General features: G+C 36.8%; 1 protein-coding gene across 2 annotated transcripts in view; it reads right to left on the reverse strand.

Moving 5' to 3' along the window:
- The window catches only part of CABCOCO1 (ciliary associated calcium binding coiled-coil 1), a 99811-nt gene extending 82564 nt beyond the window's left edge, over window positions 1-17247 (reverse strand). The window contains exons 1-3 of one of the 2 annotated variants that reach the window (XM_087824405.1): window positions 17165-17246; window positions 8289-8392; window positions 2299-2468 (exon numbers count right to left, since the gene is read on the reverse strand). In XM_087824405.1, the coding sequence (XP_087680531.1) occupies window positions 2299-2468; window positions 8289-8392; window positions 17165-17245 (355 nt within the window). In that variant the 5' untranslated portion in view covers window position 17246. Of the gene's footprint in view, window positions 1-2298; window positions 2469-8288; window positions 8393-17164 lie in introns of both variants that reach the window. The other variant, XM_087824404.1, reaches the window with a different exon arrangement.
- Window positions 17248-18535: the final 1288 nt, after the last annotated feature.

Raw genomic sequence — 18535 nt, forward strand, 5'->3', positions numbered from 1 at the left:
TTTGGTGGTCATTGCTAAGAACTTTTTGTATAACCTCAGGCTGTGAAGATTTTCACCCAATGTTTTCTTCTAAAATATTTATAATTTTCAGGCGTATTGTTCTGTAAATGTCAATTAGATCCAGCTTGGTTGATAATGTTTTTCTTTTGGTTTAGCTTGTTTGTGGTCCGATCAGCCTTTTGAATTTATAGGTTTATGTCTTCTGCCAAATTTGGGAAGTTTTCAGCCATTATTTCTTCAAATGTTTGTTCAGCACTGTATTCTTTCTCCTGTCCTCTGGGACCCTGATAATATGTATATTAGAACTTCAGTTGTCCCACAGGCTCCTGAGGTTTTGTTCATGTTTTCTCTGTACTGTTCAGACTAGATAATTTCTGTCACTCTATCTTTAAGTTCACTGATATTTTTTCCTTTGTTTCCTCTCCATTCTGCTATTAGTTTCATCCAGTGAGATTTTAATTATGGTTATTATATACTTTGGTTCTAAAATTTCCATTTGTTTCTTCTTTATATCTTCCATGATTCTTTATATTTTAACATTTGTTTCAAGAATGCTCACTATTGTTCACTTAAGCACTTTTATAATAGCTGTTTTGAGTCTTTGGCATATAATCTCAATATCCATTTCATTTTGTTGTTGGCATCTATTTATTATTTTCCATGCAAGGTAAGATTTACATAGTTCTTTGTTTATCAAGCAATTTTGGCAATGTTGTTGAAAGAACATGTTTAAAAGCATGCAGTACTCAAAGATTCTATAAATATTTGTGTCACAAGGAAAAGTAAACCCAGCCAAAGTCTGTCTTTTTGATGATTTACTAAAAATTCTTTTTTGGAAGGTTATAATTTAACAATTAAAATTGAAACAATATTATATTATTTATGTCTCTTAATTACAAAATATGTATCTTGCAGTACTGGAAAAGACTGAATTCTCAAGATGAGCTACCTGAGACTTCAGGCTTTGTTTTTACTTTCTACCCTGTTTTCGATGTGCATGGTAATCTGAAATCAGTCCATTATCATCATATTTGTTTTCATTATCAAGTATAATGATTTTATCTTCTATTGGGCTAATTATCTTTAACACGGGACTACATACTTAAGTAAAAACAAAGATGAAATTCTCCCACTTGCAGAGAAGAAAAAATAATAATCTCTTCTCCCCACATATGAGAACTACCGGTTTTTTCCTTGTAAAGGGTGACTGGGAGCAGGACGAGCACAGAGGGCACGAGGGGCTTCTTTACAGTCTTGCTAACTCACTAAAACTCCCCCTGCACCGATGCAGTTAGAACTGACACACAGAACACACTAGGCTTTGTGGGACCACAAGGCATCCACAGGTTTTGCTAGGATGACGGTGACAATTCTTTAGGGGCAGCAAGCTGAAAACAACAAAAACTAGTAACAAGACTAAAAGAAAAAAGAGGCAAACTACCAAAAAGAAAAAGAGAGAAAAGAAATAAAAGAAAGGAAGAAAGGAGGGGGAGATGGAGGGAAAAGAGAGAGAAGGAGAGGGGTGGGGGAGGGAAAGAGGAAGGAAGAAAGAGGATGCTTCCCAACTGACAGGAGGCGTCTTTCAGCTGACACACAAACTCCTTTACATTCATTGTGCTCAGGGCCTTTTGGTTTCACAGTCTGAGATCCAAATTCTAGTTCTGCCATTTCCCAGCTCTACCACCTTGTTCTCTGGACTGCTTGCTCAACTCTGAGACAGTGATTATAACATGTACCCTGTAGGAGATGCTATTGAATGGGGGTTTGAGACTGACCAAAGTCTTTCAGTCATCCTGAGATAGCCCAGTAATACTTCTAGGTAAGATGAGATGAAAACAGCTCAAGCAATGAAAAAATACGTAGGTAAATCTGAGCTACTTGGCATTTTTGGGATGGATAACACTGATAAGATTTTTAAATGAAATGATCACCTCTTTGGTAAAGTAATTATTGAGACCTTTAGTATTGTTAAGTATTATTTGAAGCTTCACAACTTAATGAAGATAGGAACTATATTTTTGCTGAACCCAGGAAAAAACATGATTTTCATTGAAGAAATTATAATACAATTGTGAAATTTTGCTAACAACACAATTTAGATGAATGAAATTTTCTTTTTTAAAAAAGAAGAAATTTGTATGCATATATGCACAACCCAAAGACATGGACAATGGTGGGGAGAGGGACTGAGGAGGGAGATGGGATGGGGGGAACGGGTCATTGGGGAGAAAAAGGGACATCTGTAATATTTTAAACAGAAATAAAAAATTAAATTAATTTAATAAATAAAGTACTTACTTCTAAGATTATGAAGCAACATATCTAGTAAAGTCATAAATTTTGAACACTGAATAATAGAAAAATCCATGCCTCTGGCCCACAAAAATCCAGACACATAATAATCTAGTAGAATGGCTTGTTTTAAATTGGTTTTAAGATGTTTGAAATTCAAAAATGTGGCCAATTTTCTGTAACGAAAAGAAAAATTAGGTATTAAAATCAGATCAAATATTGTACAGTTCTTTTTCTAAGTTTTGAAAATGTAAATATTTGTCTTGAATGAAAATTCTGTAACGCCCATAATCTAAAAATATTCATGGTTATATCTAAATTCTAAGTCCAAAATGGCATTCAAAAAAGAAAGAGAGAGAGAGGAGAGAGAGAGAGATGGAAGGAGGAAGGGAGGGGGGAGAGGGAGGAAGGGAGGGGAAGGGGGAGAGAGGAGAGAGGGAGGGGGAAGGGGGAGAGAGGAGTGAGGTGTGAGCAAACCCCTTCTGGTCTTCTCCCTCTACTTCCTCTTTATTCATTTCTGATTCTCCTCCTCCCAGTCGCCCCTTCTCTTCTTCCGTCTTTGAAATATAGTAACTTTACTACTATTTTTCCCCAAAAAATTCAATCTCTTTTTCTGTTATATAATCAAGTTCCTTTTCTTTCCGACAGTGTTCTGGAACTAGATTGTTAAATATTATTGTGTTGGTTTTTTTGAAAAAAGAATTCCAATTAGGTATATTTTACTCATTTTTTCCCTATAGCTATCATTTTCTATTTAACCTTCAAACATTTTTCAAATCAATTTCCTTTTAATTTTATATACTTTTCTCATCACTGTCTTCTATGGCCCTCAGTGTTTTCAGAGTGTTAATTCTTCCCATGGGTGCTTATAAATTTTATCTTTGCAAGACTGTTCCTTTTCTACTCCATTCTACACATTTTACACATTTTATACTTTTATCTCTTATTATCTCTTCCTTGAGTTTTTATATCTCTGTTTTATTTTCTTGTGGTGCATGCTTCCCACATGTTTTTCTTTTTAAATTCATGATAAATATTTGGCCTTATTTTTTATATGCTGATAGCTATATTTTTCTGATGTAGTTAATGTCTGCAGGTAATTTTCCTATTCTTCAATTTTTTTCCTTCCAGTGACTTTATACACATGTTCCTTGCTTAGTACTCAGACCTGGCCATGTTACATTCTATTTTCTGTATGAAATTTATGTTTATGTCAATGATTCTTATTTTACTTTTTTGAATTAATGGGGAAAAAGAAATAAAGTAGGACAGGTTTTCTTTACTATCACATAATCTATTTCTTGTGAACGTGGGGAGTATCTGCTGCAAGCCTGTAACCCCGGTTTGCTCTTGCCTGGGATGGCCTTTCAGGATTTTCTCTCCCCCTAGGGGAGGAAGTATATTCCTACCTCATTCTGGGATCTTCAGACATGTATACCCTCCTACTTTTTCTCCCGCACTTCTGCCTGATTTAAATGCTCCTGGCACTGACCCTCCTATTTTGTGGCTTGGGCTTTCAGCATTCCCCTTATTTGAACAAAGAAGGAATTAGTATTTCCATGTTGCTTAAGTGTGATTTCTGAGGGAGCGTGTATGTGACAACTCTATACTGCCATTTGCAAAAAAGGAATTCCTTATTAATCATAATATTAAAATAAATTATATGATCACAATAATGCATACAGCAGGATTAAACAGGTCTCACTGTCTCTACAGTCGGATCAGGGGAGACCTGAACCCCCAAGCCAATCATGGTAGTCTCATTCCCCACCCCATAATGCTACAGAATGCCACTCAGTGTACGGCATTCTCTAGAACTACTGGTCCATGCTGGGAACTCTCCTAAATTGTTCTAATTAATCATAACTAAGGATAAGGTTCATTTTCTTCTGTAAAACAAAAATACAAAAGAGTAAATAGTACATTTGATTGCTACTGGCAGCCATCTTACAACCATAAGATTGTGCCTTATTTCTTGATACTGTTGAGGCCTTGAGTTAATTAGCTCTGGAGTTAGTCTATCTCTGAATGTCCTGTGTCATGTGATAGTATACACAAACGTGTGTGTATTTTCTTTATTTTTTAGGCCAATATGATCAGTTTTTCATGTTACATGCAACTGAAAGCATTCTAACTGATATATTTTATCAAGCACACAGCTCAGTTGGGGGATGCAGACATGAGCAGGCAAGCACTCTGAAGGAGGGGTTACTTTAGTAGCCAGGCGCCTTCAGTTTGCTTTGGCTATCAGTCAGCAAGATTCATTTTTCCATGTTACAGGTACACTATCATTTAGTCTTAAGTGAAAGGCAGCAAGGAAACATCTACAGTAATAGAAACTTGTAGTATTTTAATAGAATCAATAAATAGGCCAACTGAACAGGTAGAAAGCCCAGAAACAGACCCAATACATATGAGGATTTGGTATAGGATAGAATGTATTTTAAATCAGTTAGGGAAGTATGAACTCTTCAAAAATGGTGCTGGGAGAACTGGCTGGCCATATAGAAAATAAAATTCTACCTCACCCAATACACTAAAGTCAATCCAGGTGGATTAACTAAAGCAACAATGCAAATTATTGTTTTATTCTGGAATCACATTCTTTTCACTCTAAATTTGATTACTTGTCACTCTACTGATTTTTGCTACCTGATGTTGCTAAGGAAAAGTCTGAGGCCTGCCTAATTATTTTCCTCTCTAGGTCACTTACTTTATCTCAGACATAAGGTGATGTATCAAGTTTTATACTATTACAATATTAAAATCAAAGCTTATCTTTTATAAAGTTAATTTTTTTTTTTCTGATTCACTATGTTGGATGTATAATTCAATCTTCTAATTGCTTTAATCTGCATTTTGTTTAAATTTCCTTAAATATGTTTTCCACATTACTGGCTTAATTTTCAGCAAGGTAAACTCTACATTGGTTTTATTCTTTAGTTTTTTTATCCTAGTTCTAAGAGCTTCCATTTACATATTTTATTATCTTTTCTTTAACCCCTTGTTATATGGAACCCAATCAGCTTTTGTCTAATGCTTTCTTCTGTTTCCAGAAGTTAATCTTCCTTCTAAGTGTACTCTTCATCTGCCATTTAATTTTAAAAAATTAAATATTTGGCCTGAATAGTTACATGTATTCTTGTCTTTTTATTTTTATTTTTCAGTGTCTGACTGTATGTGAATAAAGGTAACTACTGGTGTAAGCATATTTTGGTGAAATTTCTTCACATCTCCACCTGTGCTCTCTCCCCCATACCCCCTACACCACTTCTCCTAGTACCATTTAGATCTTAACCTTCAATTTGGAGCACAGGGCTAAATATTCACCACTTATTTTTCGTTCAGTCATTTCACCCCAAAGAGATTATGCAGAGAAGCATTTGGAGCAAGAACTATTGTGGTTTGAATGCAGTTTCCATACCCTACAGGCAAATTTGTAAGCTTTTCTTCTGGGGTTAAGCAGAGATGGACAGGGGAAAGGCCAGAGACTGCCACAGCTGTAGCATGAGGAAATTCTGGGAAAGAGAGAGATGCTTAACAGTGATTTAGGAAGTTTTGCTACAGTGATAGGTGATGAAACTATCTCACCAAGAATTTCAGTAAAAATATTACATTATTCTTGCATACTCTTGAAATTGGAGTGCATTTTATTTTTTAAATATGATGATATGCAGAAATAACCCTTAAGGCAAGAATTGAACAGCTCATGGAAGCCCTGTTATAGAAAGGTTATTAAAAGATCTCTTAGTGTTATTTCTGTGTTTAAATAGTTATTTTTAATTTTGTCCCTATCATTTTTTCAAACAAGATTTGAGTGATCTATACATAAAATCAGGGTTACATTAAAACATAATTGATAGTAGTTAGAAAACCATGAGAAATGTACCCAGACATTTAACTTCACTTGAAGTGTACTGCACAAATATGTTTTAATGACACTTTAATATTTTATTTGGTTGGCTGCTTTCATGGAGTACAATTTTTAATTTTAAAAGGTAGGAAACGTGCTAATTTCTTATAATTCATTTTAATAGGTTTATAGCTTTGCAGACTGTATGATTTTGGCATATTCTGTCACTTAGTGACAGGATACCTTTCTGTATGTTGAAAGGTATTTAATCCCCATTTGTAATAACGTTATTTTAACTGGAAAGTGAATGATTGATTGCAAACATTTCAGGATTACTGTTACAAAAATCATTTAAAAAAATCTCAAGAAAATTACTTTGCAAAGCAATGGCTCCTGACATATCACTGGTGTCGTTTATCCAAAATTGATGTCTAAAATTGGAGATTACTTCAGGTGAATTCTATCAATGAGACAGTTTAAAAGGTCAACCTATGTTGAACCTGCTTGTTTCTATACTGCTAATTTCTGTATCAACCTCTGTCATTTCCTTTGTCCCAGACCTCACCTCTTAAAGACGAAAATAGTTTTAGAACTGAGACACTCAATAAAATGAACCAATAACTGAAAAAATAAGATTTTCACAGAAGGTATGACACACAGTATAAATTAAGATGTGGTAATAAATGAAGTCTAAAAAGCATTTGTTTGCAGTACCTTTTATTGAATATTAATTGCATTTAATATAACATATTTCATTTAACATTTAATAAAAATTTAAATTGTAAACTATGTTAAATATCTGTCATTTGCATCACACTATTTTGCCTAGTATTAAATACCTAAATTTTGCATTTCAGTGACCAACAACATTTGAGATTACCTAGTAAGAGAAAACAATATTTTACTTAAAGGGTAAATAATCAGTGATACTAATAAAATGAATTTTACTAATCAATTCTGATGCTAAGTCAGAATTCCCAATTAGCATTCATCTCTACAAAAATGGTAAAATCACCATGAAATACTTGTTTAAAAATCAGTAAAGGTTTTTTGACTAATATTTATAAAGATACAGATAGTCAGCAGCATGGCCGAATCACACATCACCAGCGTTTCCAGCAGGATTTACAGGCACTGAAGGTGAACAGCATCTTGGGAAAAGGCCTGTCAGTGTCATTCATCTGCTCGTTATATGCTTTACCTTTTCAGATTTCTCTTACAGCCAGTACATCTGTAATATTTCCTTCTCAGTAGTAAATTGCCTCTATTCCATAATATTTGTGAGATTTGCAAATGATAACACCTGACAGAGTCATTTTCCATCTGTCCATTATAGTCTACAATACCCTGCTAAAATCTGGAGGACTGGCCTGCAGAGATCTTGCACAGGGACATTACGGTCCAGAACAGCCCATTGTCCCCACTCTCCACACATTATAGCCAATCAGGATTCCATTATTAGAGCCGATGATTTTTAAAATGAGTGATTACTAAAAACACCATATAGGAATTTCTGTGTTGGATATATCTGACTAGAGTTCAAAGTAAATGCTCTACTATAGAAATTAATGGTCTTAAAAATAAGATGCACCTATATTAGAATTATTGCCTATAAATTCAGTCATACATTTTTAAACAAATGTATGAAATCAGAGTACTCAGTATAGCTTCATATCCAATAAAAATCACAGGTGGATGGCTAATATTCAGGACTTCCAAGATGATAAAATGTATTGATTATTAATATTACAGAAAAATTACATCTTAGTCTTTTCATGATGAGACAGAAGGCCTAAAGGTTCTTGTGAATATTGACAATTTTATGAATAAAAGAGAAAAGAAGTAAAAGCATATGCTAAAAGCTGCTTTTAACAATAAATCCCTATTCTCAGGTTGGTTTGAAATGATTTCTCCCATAAAGAAGACTGCTGAATGGTGCAAGGTTAGTTGCTTGAGAATTTTTGTATTCCACAATCTGAATATATATCTACATATCTAATAAAAAATATCTATATCTATATATAGGTAGGTATAGATATAAAATATTTAGAAAAAGTTTAAGGTACGTAATAGAATATCATGACCATTTATAGATGCAGAACTAGAACTGCTCTATATTTGCTTGTAATATTGAAGTGCTTACTGTTGAACTTCATCTATGCTCTCTGTTAGCATTTCAGTGATTTGGGCAACTGGAAGAAAATCTGGAGACAGAATCTTTTCATGCTCCTGAAATTCAGTATCTCTCTACAAAAAAAAAAAAAAAAAAGTGGAATGAGTTATTTCAGTCATATGTTTTACATATTAATCCCAACAATTGTTCTTACTGTGGTCTAGTTGCTATCAGGAATTTTTTTAAAAAAACAACGGTCTCCCAGATAACCCCTTTTCTTTTGTTTTTAGTAAAAGTTGAATGGCTAGTCAATCTGTCTTTCGTGCATACTTAAAACTGGGTGATGGTTTTCAGTTAACAAATATTTTTTCATATCTACGTATTCCTCATTGACCTTGGAGCTCAAGAAGAGGCAAAGACAAGTAAGAGAGACTTGCTGGCCTCAAGAAGCTTAACATCTAGTGGGAGCAACAAACCAAGGGTGACTTTAAAAGAAGAAAATAAAATGGTGAGCCATAAAAAAATGTGGTATTCAGTCTAAAAGGAGGGGCAAAGATAGGGACAGGACAAGGAAAGTCTACAGACAGAGGTCCAGGAATGGGCTTTGTGAGATTAGGCGTGGATAATGCCCCAGGTGAATGAACAGCAATGTCAACGTGATAAAGACATGCTGTAGGCTACCAGTTCTGAAAATATCAAGTACTTCATAATGGTGTCTAGGGTACAAGTGGGAACTAGTTGGACCTAAGTGGGAAGTCGCCAATGGGAACCTATTGTGAGAGATCTTAAATTTAATAATTCAACAAATATTTACTGACTGATTGCAAGATGCAAGATACTGTGCCAAGAACCATAAATATTTTAGACCCTAGCTGGTTAAAGAACGACAAATTAGAGTTTGTTCTTGCTAATAGAGTCAATAAGGCATATGTAAAGTTTTTGAGCAGTGAAATGGCAAGATAAAACTGTGCTTGAAGGAAGGGTCATCTGTAGCAGGGTGAAGGAAAGACAGGAGCATAGAAAGGGCACAGAGGAGGAGTTAAATGAAAAGGTTGTTAACACAGTTCGGGAATGAGGCACTGGGCTGTACCAGGCTCCATGCAGTGTGTATGAAAAGAAAGTGGTGAATGCAAAAAAAAAAAAAAAAAAAGAAAGAAAGTGGTGAATGCAAAATACTATACGTGGGGGACAAAAGAGAGAAGAAGGAATGGAGGTTCTGATTTTCTGAAACAGGCAACTAGAAGAGTAAGGGCCTCCAGTAGCACATATGGCCCTTTGCATGACCTAGACAGGCCTCCTCTCTAGGTACAGCAAGCACTAAGTCTTAGGGCCGGCACAACCCTGGGCCCAAGGGCAGCTCCTGTGAAGACAGAACAGTTTCAGCTCCTGCTCAACCCTCAGCCAAGTTCTTTTGTTCAGAGTACAAGCTGCAAAACATACATGGCACTCTTGTTACACAAAATAGAAACAGGAGTTTTGGAAGATGATGCTAGTTTTAAAAAGGCAAGAAAATGAGTTTGGTTTCAGGGGTTGAGTTTAAGATGGAATATGCCTATCAAGGAAGGAATGTTTAGAAGTTAATTAGAAATGCCAAAGTCAGAATGGTCAAGTTTGAAGATCCTGGTTTGGGAGTCACTGAAAGTGTGAGAATAAGTGAAACTGCCCAAAGCAGGAGCAGGAAGAGAGGAGCTGTGAAGGGGGATGGCAGAGGGGACAGAGGAACAGCTGCAGCTCCATAAAAATCAAGGACTGTGAGGTTTTGGGAGAGAGGGGGCAGATGTTTTCAGTTCAACAAATTGTGATGTATCCTTCCATGTGAATGGGCTCCAATAAATAAAAAGAGCAAAGAAATGCTTTGCTATAGTAAACAAGACCATATTCCCAAATTTCCTTATTCTTTTCCCACAGCAGAAAAACCCCAAAGCTAGCACTTACTGGTAATGGTAATCAGCTTAATGTCTGTATTTAAGTTATAGTTTTGTTTCTAAAAATCTAATTTAGAAATGAAATATGTTACCTCATTAACTATCTTTTTGCAGTCTAAGGTTAGCAGATTAACCTAATCTAGGTCTTTCTTTTATATTATAATTTCAGTAAAATAAAAATACCTTAATACCTAATATATAATAACTTGCACCCAGTAGGCACTTAGATACTTGGAAATGGAATTAAATGCACTCAGTTTTTAGGTAGGATAAGTATTTTAGCCCACAATATATGGCTATATATTTGTTTAAATGTTTGTTGGCTCTATATATTTTTATTAGTAGCAGTAAAGTATAATTATTCCTGTACTGTCAAGAGCATTCAATTATAAACTCCTCAGGGACATTCAATCTTTTACTTCTTTTTAGAATTTTGCAGATCCAGTTATGTCAACGTAGGTTGTTAACAGGCTGCCTGAATTCATCTCCATCATATGATGACACTGTTGGATGACGCAGCATGATTAAAAGCAGGACTTAGATTTGGAAATCTCATGAGGTTTGACTACTGATTAATTTTGTGACTTATAGCAAATCATTTGAATAAATGTGGATTCATGTCAAAAATCATTTTGATATTTTTTAAAAAAATATATCTTTATTGATTTCAGAGAGGAAGGGAGAAGGAGACAGAGAGAAACATCAATGATGAGAGTCATTGATCAGCTGCCTCAGTCATGCCCCCCACTGGGGATCGAGCCCGCAACCCGGGCCTGTGCCCTGACTGGGAATCAAACCTCAATCTCCTGGATCGTAGGTCAATGCTCAACCACTGAGCCACACTGGCCGGGCTTGATATGTTTTAATACACACAAGATCACTATCATGATTAATAATGAATAAAGATATACATGGAAGGTACATTGCACAGACATCCAGGTCAATTTTATTACATTCAGAATTTCCTAGATAGGAAAAAGTAGGTCACATAAGAACTATATGAAAAAGAATACAATAACTTAACCTTTTGTATAATAATAATTCTAGCTAAGATGCCTAAGATTAGCGCTTCATTTTTTACTATTCTTGTACTTTTTACCACCTCGTAGGAGGATTTGCCTCTGGTTTCTTGTTTTCTTTGTTTTAAATTGAATTCCTGGACCTATTTTAAACTAGAGTTCTTTTTGTTTGTTTATACACTGCCTTGCACTAGAAAGGATATAAGGTGGTTAAACATCTTTAATCTTTTAACACATACATTCTAATTTGTACAAATTGAAGATATAATAGAAAATTCATGAATAGGCTAATAAAAATGTAGATATGTAATTGTGGCTTTCTCTGTAAAATTACATCTCTGACTAGGAAAATCTGTATGCTAAACCGCACTGTAACTCATTTTACTCCACCACCTGGTGGATTTTAGCAGTTATTCCAGAAGCAATAAAATTGAAAGGCTGATATTATATGCCAGATAATCTTTTCTGTGAATTTTTTTCTCTAATGCCACCTAAACCTTCCACATTATATATATGTCTTCCTTCTAGAATTTAAGGTTTCTGGGGGCATCTCTGTATCCATCACTGGTAGCATCTTAAAGGATTCTTAATGAATGTTCATTAAAAGAAAAATACATTTCACCAGAGCTGACTAAAGCGGAGTTTGACAGTCACAGAGAACACAGAGTGATCTACAATTTCCACATTTTAAAAGACTTTCTTTAAGCCTGAAAATAAATGAACTAAGGAGCAGCACTGTGTTGAACCATGTTGGAGCCCAAGGCAAAAGGGAAAAAATCAGTAATACTAATGCTGTCTTTATTTAAAACTTTGAGCCATTAGGGATTTTTTTGCATTAATTTTGATTTTTTAAATACTGCATTAAAATATAGTTTATCTTGACTACTGAATTTTTTGGCATCCCTTACATTTTGTTCCCATGGAGAGTGCCTCACTCACCTCACTATAGTCCTGACCACGTTAGAGAGACAATTTAAGAAAAAGAAGGAAAAAGAAAAAAGCTGAAAAAAGGAGAAGCTAAAGCAACAGCTAGTTTTTAAAAATAATTAATAAAACAGACAAATCTTTGGCAAATGTGATTAAAAATAAAGAAAAAAATAAATATATGCCATGTAAGTGGAAACACATTTAAAAATGACAAGGAAATGGATGATTTTGTAGGAATACATAAGTTATCAAACTTGACCAAGGGTAAGGGAGAAAATGGAACTGACCAAACATGAACTAAACTGAAAGTCTACTTTTTAAAAAGACACCATGCCCAGTAGATTTACACTTGAAGTTCTACCTAACAAACAAGGACACAAATTCTGTTAAGTGTAATAATTATAGACTTTAGATAATTCATTTTTAAGAAGCCAGAATAATCTACACACAAAAACCTGAACTAGCACAAAAGAATATTACAAATTAAAATCATTAATAAATGCAGGTGCAAAAATTCTAATTAAAATAAGCTGTCATTGTGACTAAATTAGGTCAAGTTCAGAAATGCAAGAATGGATCATGAACAACTCTTAACATAACTTTGTATGTATATAATCGTACGTAGGGATTAAAGCTTTAGTTCCAGTGCATTGCACTTATAATATGGGAAAGACTTGTTTGAATTTGAAGGTTTCCAATAAACCTTTTTAAATCAACTCCTGTTATTAAACCTTTGATAGTTTATAATTTCTTTAGGTCCTATGCCCTTCTTATTACATTCAAAACCAAGTATAGTTTAATCAAGTTCTCTCCATTTCCATTTCTAATTAATTTCTAATATAGAGAAAAGCAATTGGCCTTACATATTTATGTTATATGTAACCACCTTATCAAATTTCTTATTAGTTCAAACCATGTTAATACAATGTCAGGTTTCTTCAGTATGCACCCATGTAATCTTCAAATAAAGTTTTTATATTTCCTCATCTCTAATATTTAAGCCACATACTTATTTTCTTATTTTATTAATTAGAACCTCTATAGTATGCTGGATTACAATATGTTACTAGCCAGAGTCCCTCTTTAGTTCCTGTTTTTTATACAAATGGCTTCAGTGTTTCACCATTCAATATGATGGTGTTTGGCAAATAATTTCTTCATGTTTAGCTATTCTTTTTCTACTCATATTTTACTGAGAGTTTTGTGCCTGACTTCTAGCAATACCTGACATATATATAAACATATATATGTGTATATGAATTCTCTATTCTGTTCCACTGACTATTTCACTATTTCATCCATTCTTGTGCCCATTCAGGTATACATATAATGCTATAATGTGATAGTGGCAGTCAGTCCATTCTCTATAAGAACAGAGAAGACTGTTTATTTAGTAAATGAAGCTAACTTGATGGTTCATGTCTGGAAGAAAAATAATGAGATCCTCATTTCAAATAAACAAAATACATCTAGCAAACATTAATTTTAGCCATGTTAAAAACCTAACTTTAGTATATTAAAACTTTAAATATTAGAAAAAGGCTGAAGATAATTTGTGCAACCTGAAAGGGAGACTGGAGCAGGGAGATGAAGCAGGACTTTTAAAATAAGACAGGAAACATAAAGAGCAATAATATTAGGAAGAAAGACAAGCCTACAGCCAGTATTCCCAGAGGTTCTCAGTGTCTGATAAATAATACTACTGTATATTAACATTTTGAGGTACATTATCGTGTTTTCTCAACAATATTTTAAGCAATATTTTGGCATCCTCCCCTTGTCCCTGCACAGGTTGATCTACACTATGTGCTGTGAATGGCTTCAATAAATACTTCTTTAGTAATACTGAAATGCAGAAACCTTATCACTTTGCTGTTCAAGTTGAGCCCAAAGTGTTTCTCTCTTACCAGCCAACAGTAGAGTGGGGGCTGTTTTCAAGGTCTGTAGAGACCACCTAATGTACAGAGAATCACTGATGGCCTCCTCCAGGACATGCTGAAGATCTCTAATACAAATGACATTCATCTTCCCATTCAAGATTACATAAGTGTCCTCCTGTGCTGATAAAGCCCTGAATGCACTGAGTAAATATCATCTATCAGGGGATGTGGTGACGCTAAGGGACATTATTCAGAAAAAGCAATTGGGTGGGAAGTAATCATTTATATTTTCTTTTAGGTCTCTAATGTGAGTTGAAGTACAGTCCTTTTAAGTGTACTACTTAAATAATTATATTTCCCAAATAGTATTTTTAGAGATATTAAGAAATTTGGTTTATAAGCAAACTAATGATAAAAGACTGATGACTGAAGCCTTCATATTCATTTGTAAGCTCATTAACAAATTCACTTATAAACTCCTTTCATTTACACATGTCTACAGCAAATACTTATTTTCAGATTTTTATTATTTTTCTGTTCTTGTGCATTTATACAGATATCTGCTAAAAGTTTAGTCTTACCTTTTAGAGGGAGGCATTTGCTCCAATGTTACTAAAGAACCTGGAATGTTAAATTTAGAAAGTTGGCAAGAAGAGTTTATTCAATGTCATAGGAAAAATATTTTCCTGGACCTGCATGCCATGTCTGCTTGTTCACAGTATCTCACAGAGTAGATTTTAGTCTATGATAACTACCTCTCCTGGCATACATCAGACCACCTATGATTTTAACTAGCTATATTTTATTGAGTTCCTACTATGTGATTGGGATAATTGGTTGTTTTTATTCTAGGTATTGGCAACAAACAACAAATGGGAAACCTGAGACTCCTAGAAGCTCATGTTTTATTTCCAAGAGGCTTGGCAAGAAAAGAAAAATTTCACTACTGCTTGGCCTAAATGACTACATGGTCTATTGGCTAAGTCAATTTGGACACCAAATTTATTAGAAATGACACCATAGGGGACCAGGGCTCAGGGGATCAACTCTGGAAAGAACCTGATCTGAGAAGAAGCTTTCAGTATCTAACTGAAAAGCTGTGGCCTTGGGAACAGACTCCGAGAGAGAGGTTTTTGCCATCTTTCCTATCTAACCCCTGAACCTTCCAGTCGGCACAAATGGGTGGCTGGCAGAGCTTGTCATTCTAATGAATGACAGCTCTATGGATCAACTCTTCCCTCTGTGAAGACAGGAACTGTTTCATTAGAAAGGAAAATGGAGTTTTCACCATGCAGCATATTAAACTGCTAGTCTTAGTAACTTGAGAAAACTAAGTGAGTCAAAGTTCCAACTGGATTTCTTCCACTTGTCACTAACTAAAAGATTGAGCATAGGCTGAATTATCATAGGGAAGACCTCCTCCAAGAAGTTACCAAGTGTGCCTATTGACAGTGCTAACATGGTAGCTAAGCATCTAAGGTCTATAACTAGCTCATTCATCTTGATTCACCATCCATTATAAAAAGTGATTTTTTTCCCGCCTGGAGCATGGCATTTTTTTGGATCTTTAAAAAAATTATGGGATATTTCTTTCTTTTTTCTTAATTACAGATTCATTAAGGCCTCAAATTATCAGAGACTTCTTAGAAAGGACGTTATCTATGTGGATATGTACGTATATGTAAATGTACACTGACAACTGTGCATTGTCATAAGTTTTTGTATATATTTAACGCAATTTTATTGGTTAATTTCCTATGCCACTTTTGAAATTGTATTACTTACATTAGAGATCACAAGGGAGTAACTGGCTTAGTAACCAGTTTATCACGTTAAAATGTGTTTTTAAAGTATGCTAATTTCAAAAGGCTCATAGGGAAGACAGCATACCTGAGCAGTCTGCAGATAGTAATGGGAAGAATCTGGATTGCGAACGACTTTGTATATCTCTGAGCAAGGAACTGAATGACTGGCTCTGTGTTTCTTCGTTTATAATACTGCAGCGAGTACTCCTGCACAGAGAGCACTGTGTAGGCCAATAAGGGAGCTGAGCACACCGTGGACACCTTGCTGACCCATCCCGGGTACACACCGGCTTCTGTGTTCCAACACTGCTGACCCGTCGGCATATAATTCGTGTCTGCACTTACATTAATTTAAATAATTTTAAACACCTTGCTGACCAAAGGAGCTGGCCGCACAGGGAAGTTCTGGCTCGAAATAGGCGGTCAAGCAACATGTATAACATCATTTACCTTTCGGGCCTTAAAAAACTGAAAACTTCGTAGAAACAACATGGTGGACTCAGTGTGTGAAGACTTAAACTGTTTTTTAGTAATATGTGGCATAGCAGATATCTTTCTAACAAATACCTCAGGATGCTAAGCTTACGAGAAGTTAAAGGCACCTGAAGCCCCTCTATTACTGAGAGCGGACGCCGGGAGGGGCCTGAAGGTAGATGCTGGCCGGGCACAGGAAACCACCGGGCCAACGGGGCCAAACCGCCTCCCTGAAGGCGAGTTGAAGACGGCAGCCAAGCCATGACTAAAACGTCGGCTTTCAGGCTTTCCTCTTTTGTCCTACCTCTTATGTATTTATTTATTTAGAAAAATGGTAAAACAAGGGGAACACCAAGCCCCAGCCTTCAAATATTAATCAATCCAGTACCAATGACCAGTTATTCCCTGACCCCTTTTCAACAATCAGAACTGTGATCGCCGTAAAAGAATTAGTATAAATTTCCAAAAGGGACTGACGGGCCCCCTGAAAACGCCAAGACCCCGGTATAAGTGCAGGGGCTCCGGGAGGCGCGCGGGCGGGGAGGCGGTCGGCCGACGCCCGGCAGCCGACGGAGGAACCGCCGCGGTTCGCGCTCCAGGGCACCGCCCGCGGCGCGCCAGGGCCCGAGCGACCCGGCGGGACCCCGCGGGACCCGGCGGGACCCGGCTGGCGGGAGGGCGCGGGGCGCGGGGCGGTGCCTCCCGGACCCTCGCACCGCCCCCGGCCCCGGGGCAGCCCAGCTCCTCCGCCTCGCCCGCCCGCTGCCCACTCACCCGGGGCGGGGGAAACGGGCCCCGGACCTGGCCTGGGCCGCGGGCGCCACGGGCCGGGGGCGTGCGCTCGGGGGTCGGGGGTACCGGGAAGGAGCGACGTACCTCCGACTCGGGCGAGGTTCCCGCCGGGGTTACCGCCGCGGAGGTCGTCCCCCCGACTGTTGCCCCCAAAGAAGCCGCCATGATCTCTCCCCAGCAAAGCGGCCCCTCGTCACCTAGGCAACGGGGGCGGGGCCGGGGCCGAGGTCCCGGGGCGGGGCCGAGGTCCCGGGGCGGGGCCGGGGGCGGGGCCGAGGTCCCGGGGCGGGGCTGGGGGCGGATCCCAGCGCCCCGCGGCTCCTGGGAAAGGGCTGGGACCTGGCGGTGGGCGGGGGTCCCGGGGTGAGACCTCTAAGGCGCGGGGTCACCGCTGGGAAGGGCCTTTGAATCCTTGGTTAGAGACAAACGCGTTCGTTTCAGTAAAAAACAGCAATTTAAATGAGGTAATATGTGCTTGTACCAATGCTAATACATTAAGTTCTAAATAAATATTTAAGTGAGATATATTATTGGAACTTTGCGATTGATTGACATTTGATATTGAGTTATGGCAATTTTAAGGTGCTACGATGTTATTGTCATATTTAGAGAAAAGATTCTGTCCTTATCTTTCAGAGGTGCAGACTGAAAGATTTATTGATGGTGAAATGATAATAATGTTTGGATTTACTCCAAAATAATAAGGGGAGGAGCATGGGAAATGGGTGGAAGTATAGTAGAGGAATCGAGATTGATACTTGATGGAGAGGGGGTGGTCATTATATTATTCTTTCTATTGTATATATGTATGAAATTTTCCATAATAAAAACATTTAAAAACAATGTAGTTAGTGGCTGTACGTGTATTCCTTTCTCGATAATACCTGCTTTGAAAATGAAATGTACTTTGCTTGTTATTACCTGCATGAGGGTTGCTGTGCAGGAAGCTTACTGGAAAAATCACACATTATTTAAGCCCTTTAGTTTTCCCATCTGTGAAATGAGCTAATATCTGCCTCACAGCATTACTGTGAAGATTAACATGTTAATACATGGGAATGTTTAGAACAGTGTCTGGCACCTACAACTGTTAGATATTGTTAGTATTAGTATTAGTTTGTATTGTTTCTCCTGATTTTAGCTCATCCTGTATACAGCTGACAGGATAATATTTCATGAGTGACTACTTCTTATATTTTCCCATTGCCATTTAGACCAAATTCAACACTTTAGCTTTACAAAACCTCAATAATAGTACCTTCCCTTCAAATTGTCTCAGTTCAAATTATGCACACAATTTGTACATGTGTGCTGTATGTGTATTCATGAACTTGTGTTCATAAATTGTCTCTGGTTTTGTATATGTTTGGCCAATTTTTCAAGTGGATTTTTGCTCCTAAAGAAACTGGTTTATTTCCTAACACACCTTATTCATTCAGCAATGCATTTATTATG

Source organism: Miniopterus natalensis, chromosome 14 (genome assembly GCF_054644295.1).
Source record: "Miniopterus natalensis isolate mMinNat1 chromosome 14, mMinNat1.hap1, whole genome shotgun sequence".
NCBI lineage: Eukaryota > Metazoa > Chordata > Mammalia > Chiroptera > Miniopteridae > Miniopterus > Miniopterus natalensis.